Source organism: Lemur catta, chromosome 1, assembly GCF_020740605.2.
Source record: "Lemur catta isolate mLemCat1 chromosome 1, mLemCat1.pri, whole genome shotgun sequence".
Taxonomy (NCBI): Eukaryota; Metazoa; Chordata; class Mammalia; order Primates; family Lemuridae; genus Lemur; species Lemur catta.
Genome location: NC_059128.1, coordinates 27,884,637 through 27,912,504, shown reverse-complemented (window position 1 = coordinate 27,912,504; position 27,868 = coordinate 27,884,637). Strand labels below are relative to the sequence as shown.

Here is a 27,868-nt window from a genome sequence, read left to right as displayed (position 1 = left end):
AGGGTATCATCTTCTTCATCTTCTTTCTGTAAGGATTCTATTTCTGATGATGCAAAGCTGATTTTAATGTCTGTATCATTTACCTCCCTACCACAGTGAGTCATTGATAATTATATGTTAAGAATCCAGTTCTTTTTCCTCACAGTTTATTCTAGATGCTTCTAATTATTGGTAGGTTTTCGGTATGTGTTTGTCTACAGTTCTATCAATTAGTGATTAGATCTGTAGAAAGCCAATGAGTTTAACAGGCATGTGGATGAAGGGTGCTCATAGCCACGTATCCCCCCAACCCACCCCTAGCATTTTCCTCTCCTTCTTTAAAATAAAACCACAGCTGTTTTCTGGGAAAGAATAACGATTTGAATGAAATTAGCAAGAAATGAAATTGCCAATTTTAAAATGAAAGGTATTACATATTTTTGCATTCTTACAGGATTCCTCTTAGAAAATCTAGTAAATCTGGATTTCAGCATCTCTTACTTGACTTTAAAAGAAAAAAAAATAACATGATCAAATTAAAATTATACAGCTGTCAGCATGCAAGCCAGACACTTCACAATAGACAAGAAAAATTGCCTTTCTAATACATAGCAGTATAATTAAGCCATAATGCATACAGAGGTTTCTGTGAATTCTCTTCTCCAGTTAGAAGACGGAGCATCGCTTGCCACATTTCTTTGTCATCAAGTGAACTAGTAGTCTCTTTTTGTTTTTTTAAATAAGCTTGTGAAAACCAACAAATCGGCCATCCATGGCATCTTAGGACAATGTAGATTTTCCATTTCACCAAAAATATCATTTGTATCCTGAGCTTGCCTATTTTTATTTATTTATTTTATTTTCATAAGAAATAATTATTTTTTGAAGCTGAATATCTTAAAGCAAACCCTGCTTAAAATAAAAATGAAACAGAGCTCTTCAATTTTATTTGAAAGATACATATTCTGATAATATCTTTTCTAGGAGTTCAGAAGAAACAGACTTTTACATTGCTCCCCTAAAACTTAAAACAATTGGGTAATTTACTTACTTTTAAATAGTTTAGAAGGAGGGATGTTTGGTGTGTTCAAATCATCATTTCCAGCCATGTCAAACTCTGCTGAAATCTTGGAACATGATATAAAACACACTGCTCTCTCCATTTCCATTTAACCTCTGTTTTAGGAGAACTTAATTTTGTTCCTTTTGAGGTTAAAAATAATAGGTTATCCCAGATGTTCATATAGTCCTTTTCTTAGGCCCATTTTTAGCAAAATATTAACATATGCAGAAGAAATGACTGCAACAGGCTTTCTTACATCTTGCTTAAAGGAATGGGAAAAGTAAGACATTTTTCTCTCACATAGGTTGTCAAAGTCAAATACCAAAAGTAGAGAATTTAGACTAAAGAATAGCTCAGTTTTAAAATATGATTTTAAAGCACTGTTGATATTATATAAAGATCACACTCATTCTGTTACTCAAATTCCAATTTTCATTTTAAACTTATGCTTTAATCTGGTTGCATAATGCCTCACACTTAGGCCAGCAAATATTTAAGTTTATTCAAATGTAATATATTTTATGTCATGCATCTTCTGATATTTTGATTATAAACTGTCTACCTAACAGGCATTCTATCTAAAATGAAGGACACATTTGTATTCTTACAGAATCTGTACTTATTATGAAAGTTCACGTGACTATAGTAACCTCCCTTGAAAACAATCTGTAGGTATTTAAAATGTCACGTGCAGATTATTTCAGTAAATCTGTTTTCTCTTGGAATTAGGGTTAGTTTCCTATCTTAAAGAAAAGAAAGTTCATGCTTCAAGCTTTTTGGGTTTTTATGAGGGTTTTTGGCCTAGGGAAAACATTTATGTTCTGTGAATCCTAATTGTGGTTGAATGAAAAAGTGAGTGTGCTTATATTAAGCAGAATGTATGTTGTTTCTTGTAGAAAAATGAGCAGCTATTTTGCTCCAAAGGTATGCCTTTGTCTTTGAGAAAGTGTATTTTATTCTTGAGTTATGAGACTGAGACATTAACATGCCTCTTCCTCTTTGGTCTTTGCTTTGTCTCTTAGTGTGGCTGTCACCAGGTCCAGAGATGTGCCTTCTTTTGGGCCTCCCATCCCTAAAGGGGTCACTTTCCCTAAGTCAAATGTGTTCAGGGACTTCCTTTTGGCCAAAGTGATTAATGCGGAAAATGCTGCTCATAAATCGGAAAAGTTCCGGGCCATGGCGACTCGGACCCGCCAGGAATACCTGAAGGATCTGGCAGAAAAGAATGTCACCAATACCCCTATCGACCCTTCCGGCAAGTTTCCATTCATCTCTCTGGCCTCCAAGAAGAAGGAAAAGTCTAAGCCATACCCAGGAGCTGAGCTCAGTAGCATGGGAGCCATCGTGTGGGCGGTCCGGGCCAAAGACTACAGCAAGGCCATGGAACTAGACTGTCTTTTGGGGATCTCCAATGAGTTCATTGTCCTCATTGAACAGGAAACAAAGAGCGTGGTTTTCAATTGTTCCTGCAGAGATGTGATAGGGTGGACTTCAACCGACACCAGCCTCAAAATCTTCTATGAACGAGGAGAATGTATTTCAGTGGAGAGTTTCATTAACAATGAGGATATCAAAGAGATCGTAAAAAGGTTGCAGGTGAGTCTTCCTTCCACTCCACTGATACATGGTTTCTCTTTCGTAAAGCTTTCAGTGCGGACTAGAGCCAAGTTACTGAAGCCTGTACTGTCTTACTAGCTCCTCCGAAAACTCCCTTGATAAGTGAAGCAAACAGTTCATCTCTGGCTTGTGTTTTCCACTATGTTTCGGAATAGTAGCAGAACAAATGGGGGCAGACAAGTCGTGTGTTTGTGTTGGAAACCTGTTTGCACGTGACCCAATGCTGCAGCCCAGCCCATCTGGTGGTGACGCTGAAAAGAGTTGTTTGATTGAGTATCTGCCGCCCTGAGTTTTATAAAGGCAAAATGAATAGCAGAGTATGGTTTCTCTTTGCTGCCAGCTCCTTGTAGGTCGCTGTTAGAGGTTTCCTTGTAACTTCAAGGAAGGCTTTGAGCTTTTTGGTTGCAACAAATATGTTCCTTTTGGCCTAATGAATAGAGACTAGTGAAGGGGAAATAACCAGACAGTTCTTCAGCTGACAGCAGGGTATTCAGAAATAGCCCCGCTTGCACTGTTTTTCCAGTCCCTCGTCCACCCCTTAATACCTTATTGCATTAAACCACAGTATCTTTTATTTCCTCGTCTAGTTTGTTTCAAAAGGTTGTGAATCAGTGGAGATGACTCTGCGAAGAAATGGGTTAGGGCAGCTTGGCTTCCATGTCAACTACGAGGGCATCGTGGCCGACGTGGAGCCCTACGGCTACGCCTGGCAGGCAGGGCTGAGGCAGGGCAGCCGCCTGGTGGAGATCTGCAAGGTGGCGGTGGCCACTCTGAGCCATGAGCAGATGATCGATCTCCTGAGAACGTCCGTCACGGTGAAGGTTGTCATCATTCCACCCCATGATGACTGCACCCCGCGGAGGTAGGTCTGAGCTGGCACCTGTGGGGCTGAGCATGGAGGGCAGGGTTTGTGTCCCACGGAGAACACTGCTTCCTAGCCGGTGGGGGAGTAGGGTGTCGTGAAGAGCAGTAGGTTACATGCGGCGCCGAAAGCCCATCGGTGGAAAGTCTGACTCAGGATGCAGCTCCCTTTCTGCATGGGGCAAGCAGCAGCTGGAGAGAATGGCTAACTGAGACCATTCCCAGGTTTTACAGCTCTGATTTATAAAGTTGCCATTACAGATAGAGAAGTCTGGTAATATCCATCTTAAGCATCTTACACCAGTAGCTGAGAAACATTGAACGCTTCACATGAAAAGACACTCAGCGTCTCAGATAGTCAGATTTTCTTCTTTTGTGTTCCATGGCGCTCTTATTCTTTTGTGTCTCCCATCTGTACCCAATTGCTGTTCAAAACCCAGAGGACTGTTTTGGCCCTTGCTGGGCAGCTGAATGTGACTTACCAGGCTTTTTCTTAAGTGCATCTGCGTGTGCTGGGAATTGGCTTCAGATGAGCTGGCCCTGCTTGTGATGCTTTGGCGTTTTGGTTCTAGCCTCTTCCCAAAAGGAAAGCCCAGGAGCTCCCTGTCCCTCCCAGCTCCTGCCAAGCCAGCAGCACTATTGAAGATTTAATTTCTCTGTCTCTGGGGAAGTTCCTTGATGGAATAGATCTAATCAACTGTTTGTCCTTGTTGCTAGTTGTTTAAAAATCTATGTATTTTCTAAGAATTTCTCTTAAGCTTTGGCAATTCTTAGGCCTTCTAAAACCAAGACAATGTTGTTTATCTACTTTCCCCCCAAAAAATGACTGGTCCCACACCTGAGCTCTCATGGATTTATGAACATCAGATGGTGAATTGTAAATGATTATGATGGGTTATTTGTGTTCTTTAAAAAGTAAGCAGTTGGCCGGGCACGGTGGCTTATGCCTGTAATCCCAGCACTTTGGTAGGCCAAAGTGGGAGGATTGTTTGAGGCCAGGAGTTTGAGACCAGCCTGGGCAACATAGTGAGACCCCGTCTCTACAGAAAATTTAAAAAATAGCCGGCCACGATGGAGTGTGCCTGGAATCCCAGCTACTTGGGAGGCTGAGGCAGGAGGATCAGTTGAGCGAAGGAGTTGGAGGCTGCAGTAAGCTTTGATCATGTCACTGTACTCTAGTCTGGATGACAGAACAAGACCCTGTCTCTTAAGAAAAAAAAAAGTAAGCAGCTATATACATATATAATTTTTCAACAAAAAGTAAGTGGCAATGACAATCTAGGTCGGGTGCGGTGGCTCACACCTATAATCCTAGCACTCTGGGAGGCCGAGGCAGGTGGATTGTTTGAGCTCAGGAGTTCGAGACCAGCCTGAACAAGAGTGAGACCCCATCTCTACTAAAAATAGAAAGAAATTATATGAACAACTAAGAATATATACAGAAAAAATTAGTCGGGCGTGGTAGTGCATGCCTGTAGTCCCAGTCCCAGCTACTCGGGAGACTGAGGCAGGAGGATTGCTTGAGCCCAGGACTTTGAGGTTGCTATGAGTTAGGCTGACACCAACAGCACTCTACCCAGGCAACAGAGTGAGACTCTGTCTCAAAAAAAAAAAGACAATCTAATTGTACTTCAGTTCTTCAAACCAAGTGTTGCAACCAGACTTTGCTGGAGATAGTATTTCCTAATACTGCTTACCTCCTAGATGGCCCAGGGATCACGTGTGCTCGTCAAAATATAGTGAAATCCCTTTGGCTGATAGTTTTAAGAAGTACTTTCTTTTGGGCAACTGGATTTCCTTGAAAATCATAATGTATATTCAGAACTTTTAGCTATTTTGGAATGGAGGGAAATATTCAGAAACTGCCCTACACACATCCCCTGCCTTGGTTAACCAGGTCTAATGACCCCTGTTAGCCTCTTCTGGTTTCCACGAGCATGTCTTCATTGATGTTAAGCAATGTGCTGAACTGTGATTCAAAAAATAAGGCCAGGTAGCTCAGGAAGACAGTTGGGGACTTAAAACACTCTCCACCTACGCTGCTCTGCTTCTCTGTTCTCCTTCTCTGCTGTCTCCTTTATTGCTTCTAAACAGGCAGTTATTAACTGGAAAGATAACCAAACTTTGTGAAGTTTCAACCTTAATTGCCTACAATAAGGAGTAGTAGAGGCTAGTCTGTGGACTATCTACTCAAAAATGCAGCTCCTGGATGTCACCATGCCATTTCATCTGCTCAGAGGGCTTGCCCTTATTTCTGGACTCCCAGGTTTGTACAGGGGAGAGAAGAAGGAAATAGGTTTGTGTGAATGTGGGTGGAAAAGGACAACACTACTGACACTGAAATTGTGAATAGCTGTTACTAGAAAGATGGGTCGGAGGTGGCCCTGGACAGATAGCTCCATGCAGAGGAGGTACACTAGGCTAGTATATCTTCTGCGGAGTGTTGGTGAAAATAACTAACATTTCCTGAGTCTTTTACTTTAATGTGCCAGGTCCTAGAAAAAGCACTTTTATATGAATCAGTACATTCAATCCTTACAGGAACCCTGGGAAGTAATAGTATTGTTATTTCTGTTTTGAAGAAAACCAAGACTCAGAAAGGTTAGTAACTTCCTATGCTCCTCTGGCCAATGTAGGTCTAACTTCAGGGTCCGAGATCCTGTCACTTTGTATCCCTGGCACACAAATCCTTCCCTTACACACCAGAATAAACAGTGATGTTCTGGTAAATTGGCGTTCTGTTAGGCAAAAGCCTTGGTCTGCAGTATTTGCTGATTCCCATGGTGCAGATACTCCCCCTGTGGTTAATTTTAAGCTACCAACATGGTGTCCCTGCAGGCAGAGTTGGGGTAGATCGGGGCCACCACACCACTGAGTGGACGTGTCATATTTGCCTAATCACCCAACGCCACTGTGAAGCGCTCGGGCCATCCTCCTTCGGGGATTGGGGGCTGGGGGAAGGGTCAGTGCACTACGCAGCCCCGTGGGCCTGGAGCCACACCTGCCCCTTTAACTGCAGTTTCCCTCTGAAAAGCCGCTGTCAGACCTTCTGGGCAGGGCAGGTGGGAGATGCTGGCATTGATGCCTTTAGCGGCCTGAAAGCCACCTCCCCGCTCCTGCCTTTAGAAATGACTTCAAAGGGAACAGTTGAAGCATTAGCACCTTGTTATAATTTTCAGCAAAATAGGATAATGCTCTTGTCATTTTTTTCTTCTCCTCCGCACTTCACACTCCCACCCGCTGTTTTCCTAGCAACTAATTACTCTGTTCTTTGACTAGTCACTCTCTTCTTCTTTGTCAGCCATGACTTTACCCCCAGAGCGTCATCAGGAGGCAGGACAGGCCTCCTGGAGGCACGCGGCCCCGGCCCTCGGCCGTGTGTGGTTTTAGGGTCTCAGGACCCAAAGTGGCCACAGGCACCTGGGGACACAGTGACTGTATGTAACGCAAACGCCACGGGTTTGTATGTTCACATGGGAGAGTCATTCATTTTGAAAAGGCAGCTTTTTAAAAAATATAAAGCCAGTTTAGCAATAAGGAAAAAGTGGTACTTAAATAACAAATGTAAAATAGGGCTCTTTTCCCTGTTCTTAGACCCCTCTATGGATTGCTTCCAAACTACAATTTTTTTTTAAGAGACGAAGGGGCAGGGAGAGAACACAAACTTTCTGCGTCCCTACTGTGTGTGGGCATTTTCCTTTTTATCCTCGTGGCAGCTTCATTTCTATTAAAATGATGAAGAGAATGAGGCTGGGGAGGTTCCTTCGCTGCCCAAAGAGTGCACAAGACCAGCTAGCATGACATTGAGGGGGGAGCAGTCCTGTGGACTTCACCGGAAGTGAGCTGCCCCTTCTGCAGGAGGTACCCAACCCGTCACCCCCATCTGTCACCCCTCTGGACTAGATGACCAGCGTCAATATGTTAGTGTCTGTGACCTCCGAATCTTCAACGTCATCCTCTTGACAAGATGAAAACACTCGGATGACAGATTAAATGTGATGTTCTGGATGGTGTTGCGTAGGGCCAACCTTTATTCTATTGAGGGCCATTAGCCTGCAGTTTTTAAGGAAAGCAATCAAGGGCCATTCAACACGAAGAGCTAAAAACAGACAAGTTACATAAAAAGACCAAATTACCTTTTAGATAAGAAATGGTCTCAGAGTTTTTTCTTCCTTTTAAAAGACCAAGTATTTTAAAGTGCAAAACATACTGCTTCAGAGCTAGAAGGGCTATTTGAAATCATCTGGTTCAAATCTCTCATTTTTTAGGGGAGGAACTTTGGTTCAAAGAGGTTAATGTGTTTTTTCCAAGCTGGAGTCACATGGCTTGTAGGGATAGAGTCATCTTCAAACAGAAAACTTTTCTGACTCAAGAGTCCAGTGTTGTGATACTCTGTTCAGCATACTGGGCCTCCATTTCTCTGTATTTTGTAGTGTCTTAAGGAAAAAAGGAGAGAGTAATGAGAAATAAGAAATTAAAAGAAGTCATTCTATGACAAAGACACCTGTACCCGAATGTTTATAGCAGCACAATTCACAATTGCAAAGATGTGGAAACAACCCAAATGCCCATCAATTCACGAATGGATTAGTAAACTGTGGTATATGTATACCATGGAGTACTACTCAGCTATAAGAAATAACGGTGATACGACATCTCTTTGGTTCTCCTGGAGAGAGTTGGAACCCATTATATTAAGTGAAGTATCTCAAGAATGGAAAAACAAGTATCACATGTACTCACCAGAAAACTGGTTTCCCTGATCATCACCTAAATGCACATTGGGGAATGATACCAATTGGATATCAGACTGAGGCGGAGGGTCGGGGGAGGGGATAGATGTATGCCTACAAGATGAGTGTGTTGCGCACCATCTGGGGAATGGTCATGCTTGAAGGTGCTGACTCGGGGAGGTGGAGGGTGAGGGGAGGGGATGGAGGAATAACTACATGGTGAGCGCCAGGCACACTGTCTGGGGAATGGACACCCTTGAAGCTCTGACTCAGGGAGATGGGTGGGACATGGGCAATATATATAACCTGAACTTTTGTACTCCCATAATAAGCTGAAATAAAAAAAAAAGAAATTAAAAGAGAAAGAATAAAAAGGCTGAAAAAACAGAATAAGGAGATGGAGTGGCTTTTCAGTTAGTTTATAGTTTCAGCGAGTCACTTTTAGCACCGACGTTGTAATTCCTGCTGACCAGACCACAGCTCTCGAATTGGGTTTTATAAAAGTTGTTGAATTTTCCTTTTTGTCATAGGCTATGCCTTGTGTGAGACGTGATAGTTTCTAGAGGGTTAAAGGATGTTTGGGGATTTGGAGTGGTTTAGTTAGTAACTAAAACAAAACTAACCTAGAGGTGGATTAATTCTGGGTTTTCAAATCCCAGCTCTGCCACTTCCTGGCCATGTAAACCGGGGCAAGTTAATCCCCCCCAGGCCTCCACATCCTCATCTATGAAGTGGGGATAATGACATTAATAGCATCTACTTCATGGAGGTGCTGCAATGTGGCTAGCTTAGTGCCTGGCCCATTGTGAGTTACAGGTATTACTGGAGTTACCATTCTTCAACACCAAATTTTACTTAGAATAAGATAATAAAAATCCTTTTGTGAAAATGCATGGCATTGAAAGGCAGTCTGTGTTCTTCAGTGTCCTGCCCATGTCCCAATTCTATGTGTCATTCTTCGGTTTTGCAGAGCAAAGTCAGAGACCGGGAAGCAAGTGGGTGGTTGCCCTCGCTAGGAAGGGCCATAGAAATGGCAGGTGGCTGAGGTTCAGTTCTGTGGAGCCTTCTTTGCTTTCTCCTTGTCTATGAATGAGTCTTTGCTCCCTCTCTGGGCTTAACATACTACATTACGCTGATGTAGGATACACAGAATGCTTTTAGCTATGTTTAAGTTAAGTGTAGTGGAAATGAAATATAGACTATAAGGACGACAAAGTCTTTGGTTAAAGGAATGTTTTAACCAGTTTTAGTATTAAATGTCATGCAGTTTAAAAGACTGCTTCACGTAGTTTTTGAAGAAGAAAGCTGAGCAATTCTCAGTTCCAAATCTCTCATTTGATAAGAAGCAGAGGCCCAAAGATGAAGCCGCTTGTCTGTTTGATATCGCATCACTTGCCTGGTGCGCAATGACTGGAAACAGCTTATGAAGTCACCTGTGCAGTATCACAAGACAAAGCCTCAGCGCAGAACTTTCGGGGGAAGGTAGTGAAAGGAAAACATGGCCTAGGTGGAAATTTTGGGGAAGTTGGTGCCCAGAATACTTTATTATCAGGCTCTGTATATGTGCTGGTTCCTAGCCACCAAGAGGAAGGGGCATAGATGATAACAGATGATAGCATTCATTGAGCTACTAAGTTAAAACCAACCGTTGCTGATGAGAACCAGAGCTAGTCCTGATTTTGAGCAGGAGAGAAATTTTTTCATGGATTACTGTAAATTTTTATCAATATTCCTTTGGCAAAGTATTACATTCTTCCATTACATGTACAAATCCAGAGTACCAGATCTTTATAATTAATAATATACCCTAGTCAGAAATGAAAGACTCCAGATCATACTGTATCTCTATTAACAATCAAAAAAGTATTACAATGGCATATTTTTGTCATAAAGATCAGAATCAAAACTAGAAATTATATCAAAGCCTAAGGTAATATTCCCTAATATCACACAAAAAGGTTTATGGCATAAGAAGTCATTAACCACCACAAGTAATGTCAAATGTGCCATAAAGCAATGTTTTACAAACTGCAGATCATAACTGTTGAGTAGGTCATGAAATTCATTTAGGAGGTTGCACCTAATTTTTTTTTTTTTTTTTTAGTGAAACGTATTAATTCAGAATATAGCAAAATGGGAGATGTCAGAGTAAGGGTGAATATATATGTGTATATGTGGTTGTACTGTATCCTGGTGTAAAATATGTTTCTTTTGAGGTTGTCCTCAAAAAAGTTTGAAAGCCATTGGCATTGAAGCGTAAAAGAGACACAATGGAGCCTTGGGCATGGGGGTCAGATTAAGGTTGACCTAGGCTTTTGGGGAATTGAGGGAAGAGTGGTGAGGAAACCCCCCTGTCCACCACGAAAAAAGTACCCATGGGCGATGCGGGCTGTGACTGGGTAGGGCAAGGATGCCAGCAGACACTGTTTGCTCCTGAGCATGTGCTGTAAAAGTGGCTCTTCCTGAAAACAGAGACTCATGAAGACATGGGCGAGGATGCATCGTGGAGTACACATTTGAAATGTCAGAGGTCGACCCTGAGACACGAAGGCAAGGTCATGACAGAGTAGCACCTTCCATTGTCCTTACTCACCCACCAGCCAGCTCCATAAGCCCTTCCATTCTCTCCCCGCCACCTTTCACCTCCCCCCAGCCGCACCCCCACATCAAGACTAGGCCTTGGATATCCTTGGGACTTGCGCTGTCCACTGGAGAAGTCACGAGCCCCACGTGGCTACAGAGCACTTGTGGTGTAGCTGGTGCAAAGTGAGATGTGCTGTAAATGTAAAATGTATGCCAGGTTTAGAAGAATATAAAATATCGCAATAATTTTCCAACATTGATTAGATTAAAATGATGCCATTTTGAGCATATTGAGTTAAGTAAAATGTATTATTATATTTATTTCTCCTGTTTCGCTTTTTACTTTTCTAAAATTACATTTGTGATTCGTATTTGTGGCTTGAATTCGATTTCTATTAGCAGCTCTGATTTGGGCTTTCCTTACACTGCCTCTAAAGTGCCTCTTAAAGAGCTGTTTCATAATCACTCTGTAACCTCTCCTTTCCAGATCTTCCTACTTGCTCCCCAATTTTTGAAATTCCTTTAAGAAAGGATATCATTTTTTTTATTTAGTGATGAAATTTAAATGCACAGTTTGAGTTAATGCTTTAGTGGGAATAGGTTTTTTTTCCCAGTAATTTGTCCATCGCTCAAGTTAATAACTGTTAGAACTTCCCCTGGTTGTTTGGGTAAAGGCAAGGGGAAGTGGGCTCCAAATTTCCCAAGATTTGGGGGTTGTGATGGTGGTACCAAAAGGGGCTAAAGCGACAAAACATTTGTACCTGCCATTAATTTCACTCAGGCTGCTGCCTAGGGACAGCTCTGCTGTGGGAGGTTCCTGGCTTTGGAAGAAAGAAAAAAGTCTGATTTCACATTTTGCTTTTGTTCTGTAGGGATTTGATAATTGTAGTATTTCTATGATTGGTTTTTTTTTCCTCCTTCTGAGCTAAATTTGACTCTCAGTTTGGATTTCCCAGTTTTTCCCCATTTAATTTCTTGACTCTCAGAATCCCAACGAATGTAAAACTGCGCAGCCTTTTAGATTCCAATCATAGCATGCAGTGCAGGATGTGTAGAGCCCATTGCTTGTTTCCTCTGAGGCCCCGTGCTCTCAGGGGTCTGCCCCCTGTCACGCTGTCCTGGTGGCCTTCCCCCCTAAAGTCTCAGTACTCTGGCCCCCCAGGGTGACCATGGGTCCCATTGTTTTTTAAAGCCCCCGTATCTCAAACTCAACAGTTAGGATTGAGTAAAGGAAAATATTAGTGTCATATTTCCAGGGGTTCTGGTTTTTGAAAGGAAAATAACTCTAGAGCCCAAAGATTGAAAGATGGTTTGAAAACGGGATGCAGTTTTGGATCCAGTTTAAGTGTTAATGAGAATCAGTGTGGTTCCACCAACAAGGAAAAGCCATATTCATTATTCTCCCCCCCCTTCCCCCAATAGGAGTTGTTCAGAAACCTACCGCATGCCAGTGATGGAGTACAAAATGAACGAAGGCGTTTCATACGAATTCAAGTTTCCCTTCCGGAATAACAACAAATGGCAGAGGAATGCCAGCAAGGGACCGCATTCACCTCAAGTCCCATCCCAGGTGCAGAGTCCCATGACCTCGCGGCTGAATGCTGGAAAAGGAGACGGGAAGATGCCTCCTCCGGAAAGAGCCGCCAACATTCCTCGCAGCATCTCCAGCGACGGGCGACCCCTAGAGAGGCGGTGAGTGTGCCTTCAGAGGTTGGCTCTCTGTCTCTGCCCCGCGTTTCAGTAACACCAGACGCACAAGCACTGGCTTTAGGTCTTCACATCTTTTACTAGAAATCAAGAATTAAAACTGAGATGCTTGCCCTAGTGGCTTTCAGAGCATGGTAGCATTTCAAAGGCATGAGGATAAACAAATATATATTCCAGCAAAGCATTCGGCTCTGCACACTCATATTTGTGCTTTGCTCTTTCATTTCCATGTGATTATCAACAGAAATCATCACTGTGTACTTAGTGGCCATATGGATTAGAACTTAGCAGACTCTGAGGTGACAGTGACCATATTATCATCTTTGGCAGTCTTCGTTGTTTTGGGACAAATGATATGATAGGAGCAACAGAATGCAAGTGTCTGGTTGAATATCTGTGTTTGTATCACTTTATTAATAAAGAATAGTGAGAAAGAGAAATTATACAGCTTAAACATATTTTCCACTGCTCTGATAGCAGGAAAAAATAGCGAGGAGAAGGCATCCCACAGAGCTGGGTTAAAATACTCAGTCCTGAGTAAAATAAGCAAAAGAGAAAGAGATGAGGGATCCTGGAAAATCAGAAACCAATGTTTGTTGTTAAATTGAAAGTCACGGTGGATTCTTTTGCAAATGTTAACTGGTTTACTCTCTGCCTTTACGAAGATGCCCTAGCACTTTTGCCTGGTGTTAACTATGAAATGCAGCACTTTGAACTAGAGTCTAGACCTAAAGTTAGAGTAGATTAAGTACTTTCAAAACATGAATTAAAATTGGCTATAAAATTTTAAATAATTGCACCATAAATTTAGTTCCCCTGAATTGTGTATGCTAATGAAGGAGACGGTTTAATTGAATAATCTGCTAGTCACCTGCTAGAAAAAGGCAGTTTCTTCTTTCTGTCCATCCACTGTCCTTTTCCCGTCACATCTGCTTTCCTTGGTCACATCTCAGGGTGTTTTTGTGGAAGCCCTTAGAGCTGGGGAGAAGTCTGTGTTTCGGGAACTGTGTTGGGCAGAAGGAAGGGTTCCTGTCGGAGCCAAAACGTGACCCTGACTCATCTGAGCAGCAGGAACCGAGTCCAGCAAGAACAGGGTGCCAAGGAAAATGGTTCCCAGATATGCATAAATAATCCTCGGTGCAGTTTGGGAGCAGAAAGCTGGAAGTTTTAGAAACCACACTGTGAAGTCTTTATCTTAGTCTAACTTTCAGGCTGTTGCATAAAATGTTATCACTTAACTATTTTAGCATACTAGGATACCACATAGAAATAATTTAATTAAAAACAAATACACAAATAAAAAAATAGTTACCTTCCTAAAATTCCTCACTTAATCCTAGAGATTTATTTACAGAGCCTTGCTATTTATCTCAGTAAAAGAATCCTCTCCCAGAGTGGACCACGTTGCCATCTGGACTCCTCACTGGCGTTATATTTGAGGAGGAAAACATCCAAGAGATCTCTGAGTACATTCTTTGTTCTACACATTCCACACTTGGCTCTCTCTGAGGTGTGTGTGAACTGGAATTCATGATTTGGCCCACATTTTGAAAGATGAACCTAGGAAACCATTGTTTAAAGAAGGACCTTTTTGTCCCCCCCTCTCCATGCTGTTTTCTTTCTCTCTGGAGCAATCAGCAGGCTTTCACAAGTGACACTGGTTTTGTGTCATTTCCTTTATGCAGTATTCCATGTGATAAAATGGCAGAATGTATCTTGAATCCATGTTGAATTTAATTTCTGCAACAGAAACTAAAGCTTGTTGCTGAACATACCTCCAACAGTGAAAATATTTTTTGTAGCTAAGTGTCATCTTTCAATGGGAAAAACTTTCAGTGCTAGAGAACGCATAATTCCTTTTTTTCCAGATGGAACTCCTTGAGTTCTAGAGGTTATTTGTGCATGTTCTTGTGTCTGCCTGTCATCTCAACTCCATCCAGAGGAAAGTGCCTTTCAGTGAGTGCCCACCCTGTAAGATTGTAAGTAGCTGTGGCTCTCAGCCGCAGAGATGAACGGGGCAGATTGCCAGTGGATTTCAGGGAAATTTAACCTCTACTTACTGCCCCCTCAGGCTTCTCAGTTTCAGGTATACTTTGAGTACATGAGACTAGGATTTCAGGTCTTAGGGTGGAGGGTTTAGATGACTTGTGAAATCTCAGTCCTTCATTTTCAGGATAATAGTATTATCTGGCTCATTTTCATTTTGAAATATATGGTAATTAGATGGATATCTTTCTTTTGTGAAAATTTGGAGTTCAATTTCCTATCCCATCATTCCTCATTTTTAGTATCAATATTTCTTTTTTAAGTTTTAATTTTGAGGCATAAATAGAAGATACTACAGATTGAGTATCCCTAATCCAAAAATCCGAAATCTAAAATACTCCAAAATCCAAAACGTTTTGAACACCAAGATGACCCTCAAAGGGAATGCTCATTGGCGAATTTAAGATTTCATGTTTTTTGAACTAGGGATGCTCAACTGTAAGTATAATGCAAATATTCCAAAAATCTGAAGAAAAAAAAAAAAAACCCAACACAAAATCCAAAACACTTCTCTGGCCCCAAGCATTTTGAAAAAGAAATACTCAACCTATGTTTGAGAAACTTTGTTTTGCTACTCTAATTTTAGGAATAGTTGGGAATAGAGTAGACTCATGTCGTTCGTTAGGAATATTTCCTGAGTTCATGAATCCCCACCTTTGTAAAGTTCACCGTGGAATATAGTTTTCTTCATGAAATGTAGTAAAATAAACTCTATTTTCAGCATTCCCTTTAGAGTCTTACTGAGAACAAAGTACTGTACTGGGATGTGGAAGTGAGGAGTCCAGGGACACTTCTCGGCCATTCAACTCTCCCCTGCACACCAGCCCCATCCTGGGTGCCATTTCCATTTGTACCTGGGAACTTTATAAAGTAGAGTATGGAGCTTTCAGATGAATCATAAATAATCAAAACAAATGGCAAGCATCTGCCGTACCTTGAATCTTGCCTTACCAACAACAGCATGGCCTGATACTGAGACTAAAGCATGCCTTACGGTCACACCATTGCATCCATTTTCCTCCCCTAGGTTGGGCAAGTTGTGTTTAACTGTGGAGACACCAGCTGTATTTAAGCTTAAGGCAGCAGCCATCTCAAGTTCACTCTGCCCATGCTACGCAAATCTGCCCGCTTCATTCACCACGGCTGGATCCAGCATGGTCCGTTTTGTATGAAAACATTAATTTACCTCTTATAAAAGCATACATAGTTTTTCTTTAATTGTCTGCAATATCCCAGACTTAAAGGTCATTAGGCACAATTTTTCAAAAATATCTGTGGGATAGATTATTTTTCCTTTAATACCAAGATCAGGATATTTTATGACATACTAAAATATGCTGGTGTTTTGCATTTTAACAAAAATTCTTTAGTTGGGTGGTCCTCTCTATACATTGCTAAGAGAAACTGACACAGCAAGAACTGATGATCCATTTGCCATCGAAGTAGCAGAAAGTCTAGTTCTGTTTGGTTTGAATGTATGTGTTTTATGCTCTCCGGGTGGCCCCTTTCTGATTATAGAATTTTATAGTATTTGTGAGAGTATTTGTTAACTGAATAACATTTATTCGACAGAAATAGGTAGTATGATACGATCACTATTTTGGCCTCAGATTTACCTAGCGTTAAAGAGTAGGATTGAAATAAAAATAGCTGACTGTAGCACTGAAATTGATACATTACTGTGTCGAAACATAATGTGGGGTTAGTAATAAAACCCTGATCTGTGTTAATATGCTCATAAAAGTTTAGCTATTTGAGGGGCTTTGGATAAACAATAGGCATCTTAGCGCATAAGAGAATTTCCTTTTCTCCTTTTCTTATGTAAATATTTGATGTTAGATCTCATTGAACCGTTGGTACTTTTGAGTTTCGCCTGTTTAGCTCTAAGCTGGATGGGGGGTCTTCCGTGTTCAGTTTATGCCGTGTTACACGGCTGCATTTGCAGCCCCCCTCACCCCTTCCTCAGCAGACACCAGCACCACACAGGGTGCGACTGTTGTGCCTGGTAAGTATTGTAGAAACAAACTTCAAAGAGTTCTTCTCTCAGACAGCATAGTGGGCATGTGCTCATTGCCTCTTTATTTTTAAGGAAAATACTTTCTAAATTTGTTATTTCATATTGGTTCTATGCACTATGTCATTTTCTGCTTTCAGATAAAACAAGCACCCATTTAATTTTTACTCTTCTTTTGTTAAGAATACTAGCCGTGGTTAGAAGTATCAGGACTTGTGCCTTTTAAATACTATCCACCTGGATCCCAGTTGTGTGACTTGATACGAGGAACCGTAAATCGTGGAACTTTCAGAGCTTCACTGGGATTGCTCTGGCGAAATGCCCACTGACTTGCATCTTTCTAAAACTGCTGTACGTTGTTCCATCGTTAGCTTATCTGATACCATCCACTATTCCCTCCTTCTTCAAACTCTGTTTCCTTGTCTTCCAAAACTTTATTCCTGTGTCGTTGGCTCTTTGCATCTGTCTTGTCACCCCGAAATTAGCATTCCCCATTGCTTCCTTATTTTTCTTTGAATCTCCCACGGTGCACTTTCTCTAGATGGTTTGTCCACTTAGTAAGCTCGACCCTCATCTGTATGTGGGCAGTTCTATAACGGATCTGTTTTGCCTTGGCCTCTTTTTCACTTGTCATATTCACATGCCTGACTACGTACTGCACTTACATCTGCACTTGAACATAGTGAAAGTGTCGCACACTCACAAGTCCAGACCAACTTGACCTTCCTCTGCCCTTCCTTCCACCTCTTCCTCCTCACATGTTCCCCACCTTGGTGAGTGGCTTTAGGGTCCACCCAAGTATGCAAAGCAGAGCCAGGATTCATCATCAACTTCCCCCAGACCCTCATCCCCGTCTCCACACACAGCAACTTACCCAAGTCCTTAACTTCTGTTGAGTTTCTCTCTTTTTTTTTTTTTTTTTTTTGAGACAGAGTCCCACTGTGTTGCCCTGGCTAGAGTGAGTGCCGTGGCGTCAGCCTAGCTCACGGCAACCTCAAACTCCTGAGCTCAAGCGATCCTACTGCCTCAGCCTCCCCAGTAGCTGGGACTCCAGGCATGCGCCACCATGCCCGGCTAATTTTTCTATATATATATTTTAGTTGGCCAGATAATTTCTTTCTATTTTTAGTAGAGACGGGGTCTCGCTCTTGCTCAGGCTGGTCTCGAACTCCTGACCTCGAGCAATCCACCCGCCTCGGCCTCCCAGAGTGCTAGGATTACAGGCATGAGCTACAGCGCCCGGCCCGAGTTCCTCATTTTTAAGCTTCCTCTTCATCCTTGCCTTAGGAGCTCTCACTTTGCACCTAGATTCTTTTTCTTCCCTAAATTGTTGCCAGCAGCCTCCAGATTGGATTACGAGCCTCCAACTAGAAGGACAATCTAATAAAAATGGAAACTGTCCTCAGGCTGTGCCTTTCATTATAACCTTCCATGGTTCTGCACAGCCTTCAGGGTCAAGTCCAGCTCCCCAGCAAGTGTGCTGATGTGGCCTCACCTCTCCGTGTTCCCCTGTCTCCATCACCCCCGCCTCCTGTCCCTAGCATGTAAGTGGCTCTCTGTTCTCTGGAGGTGCCATGTCCTCGATGCCTTTTTCAGGAGCTGCACTGCTTGGTTTACCCTTCCTCTCCCTCTTTCGGCAGCTCCAGTCCTACCATGCATTCTTTGAACACCCTCCTCCTCTCTACCTTGATTTCCCTCTGGGAACGTTCATGTCACCAAATGCCTTCTTTGTTCATAGAATTGATTATACTTCACTTTAATATTACCTGTACATTTTTCCAACTTAGACTTATTCATCTTTGTATCCCAAAGACCAACCCCACAGATTCCAGCATTTAATAGGCTCCCAATGAATTTTTTTTAAACTTTATTTAGTAATCAGACCAGGAAATCCTATAGAGTAGTTTACTGTCTTGTATTCACACTTCACATGGGTAGTCCAGCTTTCCAAAATAAGATGGTGATGAGCCTTTAACATCAGAAGGGCTTATTTAAATAACTGGGGACAGAATTTAATCCAGGAGAAAATAAACCAGTGTCTTTTTATAGAAATTAAATGATGGGTAAAAGCAAAACACTTTGTAGTCTGATATAGCTATAGCATTAAAGCTAGATTTAAGTAGAATTCTTTGGGTTTTGTTGGCTAGGTTTAGAATACTCCTGTATTTAAAAGTGCATTGCTGGTAGAGCTTGTCTAAAATTGACTCAAAGTGAAATGCAAGTTGTTCTTGATTGACTCTCCTTTCAGAGGTTTTAGCTTGAAACTGAATTATGGTGTTGTATTTGTCAGCCAAGATAAAGGAAGAGAGTAGAGGGCCATCCATACTTGACTTAAAGTCACCGGACTCCGAAGGCTCCATTTTCCTTCTCCATACGGATCTATTGTGCTCTAGCATCCACAGCAGGATTAGAGTTGATGTGATTTGCAAATTCATGTTAGATGGTATTACAGCCATGGTTCTTGTTCAGGCATTCAGGATATGGGCACAGTGGCTTGCGCTTGGCACGCCTCCCAGTTCCCGCTCATTTACAAACTCAAGTGGCTGGGAAGGAGAGGCTGATGTCCCAATATGGTCCCCAGCTCAGGCTCCTCAGTTGCTTCCTAGCTGTTCTTCAGGCCCTGAAAGTAGGTGTTCTGCACTCAGCCCAGGAAAACATTCCTACAAGGGCTTCCTCCGTGCAGGGCCACCCATGCTTTAGTGTGACCCACTTGGAACTTCCCAGAGGCCCCAGGAGTGCAGGCTGTGCTTTCCTGGAGCCTTGACTTGCATCCCGGCTGCACCACATGGGAACGTGTGGCAGTGTGCAAGTCCCTTACCCCTCTGCACTCTATCCCCCTGGATCAAATGGGCACCAGCCCTGCCTCTGAGTGTCTCTTTGAAGATTAACTGACTAAGACAGATTGAATACTCTTTATCTGAAATGCTTGGACCAGAAGTGTTTCAGATTTTGGATTTTCTTGGATTTGGCAAATATTAGCATTATACTTATTAGTACCAGTTGAGCATCCCAAATCCAAAACTCTTGGATCTGAAATGCTGCAATGAGCATTTCCTTTGAATGTCATGCTGGTGCTCAAAAAGTTTTGGATTTTGGATTTTTCTTAGGACAAATCTGGCCCATAGTAAGGTGTAGAAGCTAGTAGTTGTTGTCACCATTGTAGTATTTTGCGTGTTCTTCCAAATACAGCAATGTGAAAGTGAAAGGCGGGTAATTCAGGTTGAGTGTTGTAGGGATGTGGGTAGAGCTTCCCAGCCTGGGCTGATACATCAGTGTTCAGCCTAATCTCTGCTAAGCAGGTGGCAAGTCAGTGTTTCCATGAGCAGGTTGTGTTGTCTTTAGTAACAGTGTCATGGTTAAATTTGGTGAGTCAGAAAGGATGAATTCAAGATGCCTGCTATACTGAAAGCAGTCATGGTGAATTGTGCAGTTGGAGAAGTCGTGGGAAATTCGGTAAAAACCATCTATGCCAATTGGAAAGCACCTTAGAGACGGTCTTGTCATAAGCAGTTGCAATCTGCAACGAGCAATAAGGTGGTGTGCCTAGTGTTGTCCTGCATGTCACTAAGGAACTGTACTCCTGTATACAGCCAGCAACTGGGTTTTGCCTTCCCACCCAGCTCGAGAGAGTATTCTGCGTTAGAACTACCCTGGGAAGCTGGGCCTTGTCACACCTTATAGGAAGGTCTGTCGGGGCCCATAGTGGTCCTGGGGCTTTCTTGACCATCCCGCCTGCCCCGAACATGCATACACAAACACACACACTGGACATAGAGAAGGCCTTCCCGGAAGCCAGTCTATCATGTGTCTTGCTGTGACCCTCCTAAGGAGTCTAAGGCCCCTTGCCTGATAAGGGCACATCAGGTACATGAATACATTTATCACTGGAATTTTAAATAACTCTCAAGGAAAAAAAATGTATATTCTGCTCACTTATATTTGAAACTACTGACATTTTTCTTTAAGATTTGTTGATTGCACAACACAAGCTTGTGGCAATTAGTGATAATTAAGACGAATTAGCTACCTGGATCCACCCCCACAGTTGCCAGTGTGAAACTGTCCTGTAAGCATCTGGTGCAGAGCCCTGGACAATGAGCAGTTGAAAATCACCAGGGATGGTGACAGAGTGGCATTTTGGGGTCTGCCTATCATTAAAGAGCTGAGAAAAGTGGATTTAGTTTCCTTTTTACCTACAGGAACAATTGCTGTGAAATAATGAGATGGTTGAAGGTCCTTAGGACTGGTCAGCAGAGATGAATGGATCTCTTCACTTGCGTGTGTGTGTTTCTGTGGGTTGGGTGTGTTGGGGCTCTGACCACTGGGCTCTCTGCTGCTGGCCGAACCACAACAGGGCTTGTTAGGCACACAAAGATGGCCCTACCCATTTGCTGTGCCCACCCTGTTAGGATCTGCAGGCTGGTTTTAAGGAACATCACATACATACACAAAGAGGAGCTGACGGGGAAGGGAGTTGACACATGCCTGTGGCCCTGCTTGCAAATGTACGTGGGGTTCACTGTCTCCCTGTGAGTCCCTGCTCCCCAAGAGAGTCAGAATCAAGCCTAATAGTCTTCCAGTCTGTTGCCTCTTATTTGGCTTTTGTAGTTTCCCATTATATTTTTAAAAAATGCAATGACTGTGGCATACTGAATGGCATAAAAGGAGAGCAGGGATGTAGAGGTGAAGGTGTAGAGCAGTCCTGAATCATGATCAGCGATATGTGCTCATTAAGGACTTCACTGAAATTGTTCGCAAACGGTTTGGACCTTATTGAAGTCCAGGAGCATTAGTGCTGGTAGAATTCTGTATGGGAAAGGAAGATAGGTTGTGTGGTGCCTCCTTGGGACAGTTATAAGGAGGGGATGGGGTCTTAGAGACCCCTTGAGGGCACACAGACGGACCCTCTGAGCAGGAGTCAGCATGGCGTACTGTATTTCAGCTTCTAGTTCCCTTGTTTTTGTTTGTGCAATGGGATAGAGGATGAATTTATTTTGATTTTTTTTCCCCCAGTTTTTAAAATCCTAGCATGCCCCCGAAAACCACTTAGCTTCTCAACGAAGGATTTGGTTGTGACTTCTTTTCATGAAGTATTTGTGAATATTGGTGGAGGGCAGGACTACTCAAAGAGGTTAGTATTTGTGGAAGGCTAATGGAGTCTCACCTACTTGTATATCTCTTAAATTTTAGACTTGTTTCACCAGTTCTCTGGCACCTTGAGGGGGAAAAAAGAACAATTTCGGGCATTCCCTTTTATGCCTGCTGACCCAGGGTCTTACGGGATCAGCTCTGACCACACCGCTGCTTTGCTTCAGAACTTGCTGTACCTGCCTGTTGCCAAGCAGGCGAAGTTTGTGCTTCCTCAGCGCACCGTGTGAAGGCATCCAGCTAGACCCACTCGTCCTTCCAGCCATGACCCCACCAGTCTCCCACCTGTGCCCAGTGCTCCAGTCTTACGTGTCCTCAAGGGTGGCCACATACACCCCTCAGTTCCTGCGCCCTCACTCGTGACTTTTGTGAATATCCCTGGATTCCTGCAAACCCATCTCAAATGCATTTCCTTCATAAAGCTTCCTTTCCCCTAGTTTCCTCAACTAGATTTGACATCAGCCTGCTGGCAGCCCTCTACACTCTGCCCTCATGCCGTTCGTGCTGTCCTCATGGCAGTTACATTTTACCTGTGTCTCTCTTAAAAATTATAGTTAATTAAAAATTATAGGTAACCATTCTTGAGTTCATATTCTGTGCCAGGCTCTGTTCAAAGTCCTTTATGGGAGTTTTCTCAGTTAATTCTCCCAGCAGCCCGGTAAATTAGTTGCTGTTTGTCTCCTTTATGGATAAGGATGCGCGGGGTTTGCAAGATGAGCTAATTTGCTCAGTCATAGCCAGTTAATGGTGGAGCTAACGTGAGAGTTAGGCCATCTGACTCCAGAGCCGCCATCTCAGTCACCATGCTCCATGCATGAAACCTACCGTCACGCATGGACAGCGCTCAATACGTGTTTGCAGAGTGAATGCATACGTGTTCATATGCGAAAGGGCCCGCTTATGGGTACGCAACCTGCGCAGTTGTACAGGGCCCACACTCAGAAGGGTCCAAGCTTGGTTTAAGTCCTGCTGTCATCTTGAAAGTAAGCATATTGTTTGAGCAAGGAGACCCATGTTTGTTTTCATTTTGCATTGAATCCCACAAGTTAAGTAGCTGGTCTTGCCTGCAATCCATTTTTATTTTCTTCCCTTTAGAAACTCCCTTAGATATAAAATTGACTCTTCTCAAGAGGCACCCATGATGTTTGCCAGGCTATGAACTTCTCACAGCTTGCTAGCAGCTGTGAAGTGATCCATTTATCTCAGTGTGATAAATGCCATGTTTTCCTAACTGTACAAGAGAGTTCTGCCTTATTGTAGATTGACCGTGTCATAGGAGGCTCATCAGAACCGGATTTCTGTAATCCAGTCTGAACAGCTGATATGAATTGTGTGGTCAGCAAGCCAGCAGTAACTCTGTTCGCAAAGTACACAGTAGGAAGGGATGAAAAGACAGAGCAGTGAGTTGCTTGAATTTGAGCACAACTTGTTCAAACCCTAGTCCGGACGTAGCACCCAAATTACATTACCTTGAATCATTGTAGAGAATTTTTTTTTCCATAATTCTGAAAGAATCCTGGTTGGTAGACATTGCTGAAAACAGAGGACTGTAACTTGGTCCTGTTCCCTGAGTAGATAGCATTTTAATTGCTAAGTTGTGGTAAAATGCTGTGCTTAGCTATGGACTCAAGCATCTAATTTATCTGTCACTGTTGCCATTTGAAACCCTCTCAGTTGTTTTTACCATTGTTCCACTGTTTGCTCTTGGATTACAGAGGATCTTATCTCCTTGGATACATCTAAGCAGTATTGTCACTCTGCAATGAAAAGCAGGAAATAGAGGTGCAATTAATCCTAACTACTCAGTTAGGAAAATGTTTTACCATCAACTACTCAGACACTGAAAATTCCTTACCCGTAAATTGATAAATTGTAATCATTCACAATCTGGAGTGATCAATTTAATGAGAATCTATGAACATTAACATTAGCACTCTATGAGTCAACTCCTGTGAGTTGACTCATGGGAAGGGTGTAATGGGAGGGAGACAGGGATTACTTTATCAGAAATCTGGAAAAAATTTTTTGGTAGTTCTCTTCTCCCTTTCATCCTGGTGTAAGAATGCTTCTAGAAAACTGAGGAATTGATACTGATTTTGGACCATCTTTGCCTACGTGTCCAGCCCCTCGAACTCTTTGTTTTCGTTGGAATGAAATGCATTGCATAAAAATGAAAAGCTCGTGTTAAGTGTAGTCCTGAAGACTATGGAAGTATTGTCAGGGGTGATAATCATGACTTTTTCAATTGCTAGAATTCTTGGTACAATCAGAAAGCTCTGGTATTTTATTTCAGCAGAAGGAAGTAATAGGGAGCCCCAGAGTACATTTAATGTCAGTTATTTTAAAAACATGGTGTTCTCTTGACTAAATTTGTGAAAATGTAGGGAAGAGAATCTGCTGACATTAATGGTAAAGGGTGTAGAAAATTTCTTTCTGACAGTGAGCATAGGATTCTTAAAAATGACTATTGCTTATGTTCCATAGAATTGAAAGCTCTCACAGTAATTGAAAGAGGTATTAATCTTTATCCTCTAAACCTATTGGGCACTAACGTTAGACATTTGGAACTCTTTAAGACTAAAGCAGAAAGATCTAGATTTATCTCACAAAAGGAAAAGACTCTTATGGTCTTGCTCTAAATTCGCTGGACTCAGCAACCCTTAAAACAGAGTGAGTACATTTGTGGAACCAGGCATGGTGGCTCAGGCCTGTAATCCCAGCATTTTGGGAGGCTGAGGTGGGAGGATCACTTCAACCCAGGAGCTTGAGACCAGCCTGGGCATCATAGCAAGACCCCATCTCTACAAAAAATAAATTAGCTGAGCATGGTGTGGGACACGTCTATAGTCCCAGGTACTGGGGAGGCTGAGGCAGGAGCATCACTGGAGCCCAGGAGTTCAGGCTTACAGTGAGCTGTGATCATACCACTGCACTCCGGCCTGGGCTGCAGAATGAGGCTCTGTCTCTAAAATAAATAAATAATAAATGAAACAATACATTTGTGAGGTAGGGTGGAGCAGAAAGAGATTCGGGAAGTCAGCATGCTGGCCTCCTGTGTGAGCCAGTGGGGCTTCCTGCTCCTGGTTCTTTAAGCACCTCTTCAAAGTGGCAGGACAGCATCCAGCCCAACTTGCAATAACGATTAGCTTCAGGCTATCTCTGCAGGAGTGAACTGCCAGTACCCAGGCAGGCGGCACCTTCCACCCCCCGAACTAGGTCTATTCTCAAATATTTGTGTGATGGTATCAATTTCAAAGTACTTGGAAAAAACAGTAAGTCATCAGAATAAGGGCTAGTTCTGAATTTTTCTTTGCCTACCATGCATACATCTAGAGTCATAAAAACATTTGGGTGGCATTCCGTCAGTTGCTGTATGTGTGTTCTGTGTGTGTGAACAGTCAGAAAACAAAGCCACTATTGAGTAATATAAATGCAAAAAAGGGATGGGAATGAATGCTGGCCTTCTGGAAATGCTATTTTTTCACTTTGGGATAACTCCAGTAACCAAATAGAATTTTCTGATGCATTTGCCAAATAAAAAAGCTGAGGTTGAGAACTAACATAAAATAGCTTAGCTTAATGTACGTTTTGGAGAACAGGGTAAGAAAAGTAAGCTCTAAATACAAATATAAAGGTTACATCTTGATGTTTCCTATGCAATTATGTTGTCACTTCCTCATAGAAGCATAAACATCTTAACATTCACCATAAATGTAATTCATTGGCATTACTTGTTTACCCTGAAGAATCTAAGTCATCAGGCCCCCAGATGTTGCGCTGGCCTTAACTGTGTTAATGTTCTACTGCTTCTCCTGTTTTTCTATTTTCTCTAATACCCCCTCCTTTTCACAGTAAAAAAAAATAAAGCAGCTACAAAATGAAACTATATTTGAAGAGTCTCCATATTAGATGTCTATAAAAGCCAAACTCTTAAGGCCAAAAAGGAGTGTGGTATCTTGTTATATTTGGATTCACGTCATTCTTTGATCTTTACTTGGTTTCTTTTTTTCTTGTACCAACTCCTCCCACTCCTCCTGGACTCTAGTCTCCTTCCAATTACTTTAGAATAATAGTGAGAAATTTGGGAGATGTCTCAGTGGAAAGGGGTAAAGGGAAATCCATTTTGTGGTACCAGATAAATGTCTTGATCTTTCTCTTATCAAAATACATTACCCAAGGTAGGGATGAGCAAGTGCCCTCTGGTCTCTGACCCCACCATAGCAGCCCCCACATACCCCACTCCAAGATCTGACATCCTATGAGAATGCCAGTGTGTGGTTAGCCCACATTTCTCATAGTCTGTGTAGCAGTAGCAAGACCAGTGATGATACCAGGAGGAACGTAGAAACTGCCCCTTTCCTTCTCATCACATTCCCCAAAGACTGGTATCCCCGGTCTCTTGATCTGCCTCATTGCACACGTATTAGAGCAGGCCTTGTCACTAAGTTCTCTTGCAAGTAGGCACAGGATCTGTGATATTCACAATGGTGTCTGGACTTAGACATCATTCTACCACCTGTCACTCCGTTCCTTTTTCTTGCATTTAAGAAGGCATGTTAACTTTGAGTCTGTTATAGTTGCTTTTAGTAAATTATTCACAAAATTTGGCACTTTATTATTAGTGACTGTTTTTCAACTGATCTAGACCCATGATGGTTGAGAACCCCTGGCTTGGGACATCTAATGTAACTATGGACCCTTGTCCTGAATCCATTTTCTATTCTTCATTTCATACACTGCAGGTAGGGATTCTTCATGCGCAGAACATATAATAAGCACCCAGAGATGTAAAGATAAACAAAGCTCAGTCCTGCTCCTTAAGGACAGAATCTAGTTGGGGAGACAGACAGACATAAAACTAAGCATTCTATAAGACATGGTATAATGGTGTAAAGAACAGACTGATACGAGATTTAAGGTGGCTCTATCTATGAATTCAGAGCTATGATATTGGAATCGGGTCCAATATACATGGACCACATTTTCTTTATTCACTCATCAAGTGATGGGCACTTAGGTTGATTATATATCTTTGCATTTGTGAGTTGTGCTACGATAAACATTTGGGTACAGATGTGTTTTTGATACAGTGACTTCTTTGCCTTTGGGTAGATACCTGGCAGTTGGATTGCTGGATCAAATGGTAGGCCTACTTTTAGTTTTCTGAGGAATATCCATACTGTTTTCCATAGAGATTGTACTAATTTACAGTCCTATCAACAGCAGATAAGTTGTTCCTTTTTCATGGCATCCATGACAACATCTAGTGGTTTTTGATTCTTTAATAGTGGCCACTCAGGCAGGGGTAATATGGTATCTTCTTGTGGTTTTAATTTACATTTCCCTGATGATTAGTGATGTTGAGCATTTTTTCATATGTCTGTTGGCCATTTGTATATCTTCTTTTGAAAAAAATCTCCTGTCTTTTGCCTACTTTTTGATGGGGTTATTTGTTTTTTTCTTGTTGATTTGTTTGAGTTCTTTGTAGATTCTGGATATTAGTCCTTTGTCAGATGTATAGTTTGTGAATATTTTCTCCCATTCTGGAGGTTGCCTATTTGCTGATTATTTCCTTTGCTGTACAGAAGCTTTTTAAATTTAATTAAGTCCCATTTATTTATTTTTGTTGTTGCTATATTTGCCTTTGGGGTTTTAGTCATAAATTCTTTGCCTAGGCCAATATCTAGAAGAGTTTTCCCTACAGTTTCTTCCAAAATTTTTATGGTTTCAGGTTTTACATTTAGGTCTTTAATCCATCTTGAGTTAATTTTTATATGTGGCTAGAGACTGGGATCCTGTTCCATTCTTCTGCATGTGGCTTTCCAGTTTTCCCAGCACTGTTTATTGAATAGGGCATCCTTTCCCCAGTATATCTTTTTGTCTGCTTTGTCAAAAATCAGTTGGCCATTTATGGGTTCTCTATTCTGTTTCATTGGTTTATGTCTCTACCTTTATACAAGTACTATGCTGTTTAAGTTACTATAGTCTTATAGTACAATTTGAAGTCAGGTAATGTGATGCTTCCAGATTTGTTCTTTTTGTTTAAGACTGCTTTAGTTATTCAGGCTCTTTTTGTTCTGCATGAAGTTTAGGATTATTTTTCCTAGATCTGTGAAA

At 42.1% G+C, this 27,868-nt stretch overlaps 1 protein-coding gene across 10 annotated transcripts in view; it reads left to right on the top strand.

The window, feature by feature from the left end:
• The window catches only part of SIPA1L1 (signal induced proliferation associated 1 like 1), a 358,554-nt gene that overhangs the window by 283,920 nt on the left and 46,766 nt on the right, over positions 1-27,868 (top strand). For all 10 annotated transcript variants that reach the window (XM_045564679.1, XM_045564663.1, XM_045564653.1 and 7 more), the window contains 3 exons: positions 2,065-2,638; positions 3,247-3,521; positions 12,259-12,528. In XM_045564679.1, the coding sequence (XP_045420635.1) occupies positions 2,065-2,638; positions 3,247-3,521; positions 12,259-12,528 (1,119 nt within the window). The remainder of the gene's footprint in view (positions 1-2,064; positions 2,639-3,246; positions 3,522-12,258; positions 12,529-27,868) is intronic.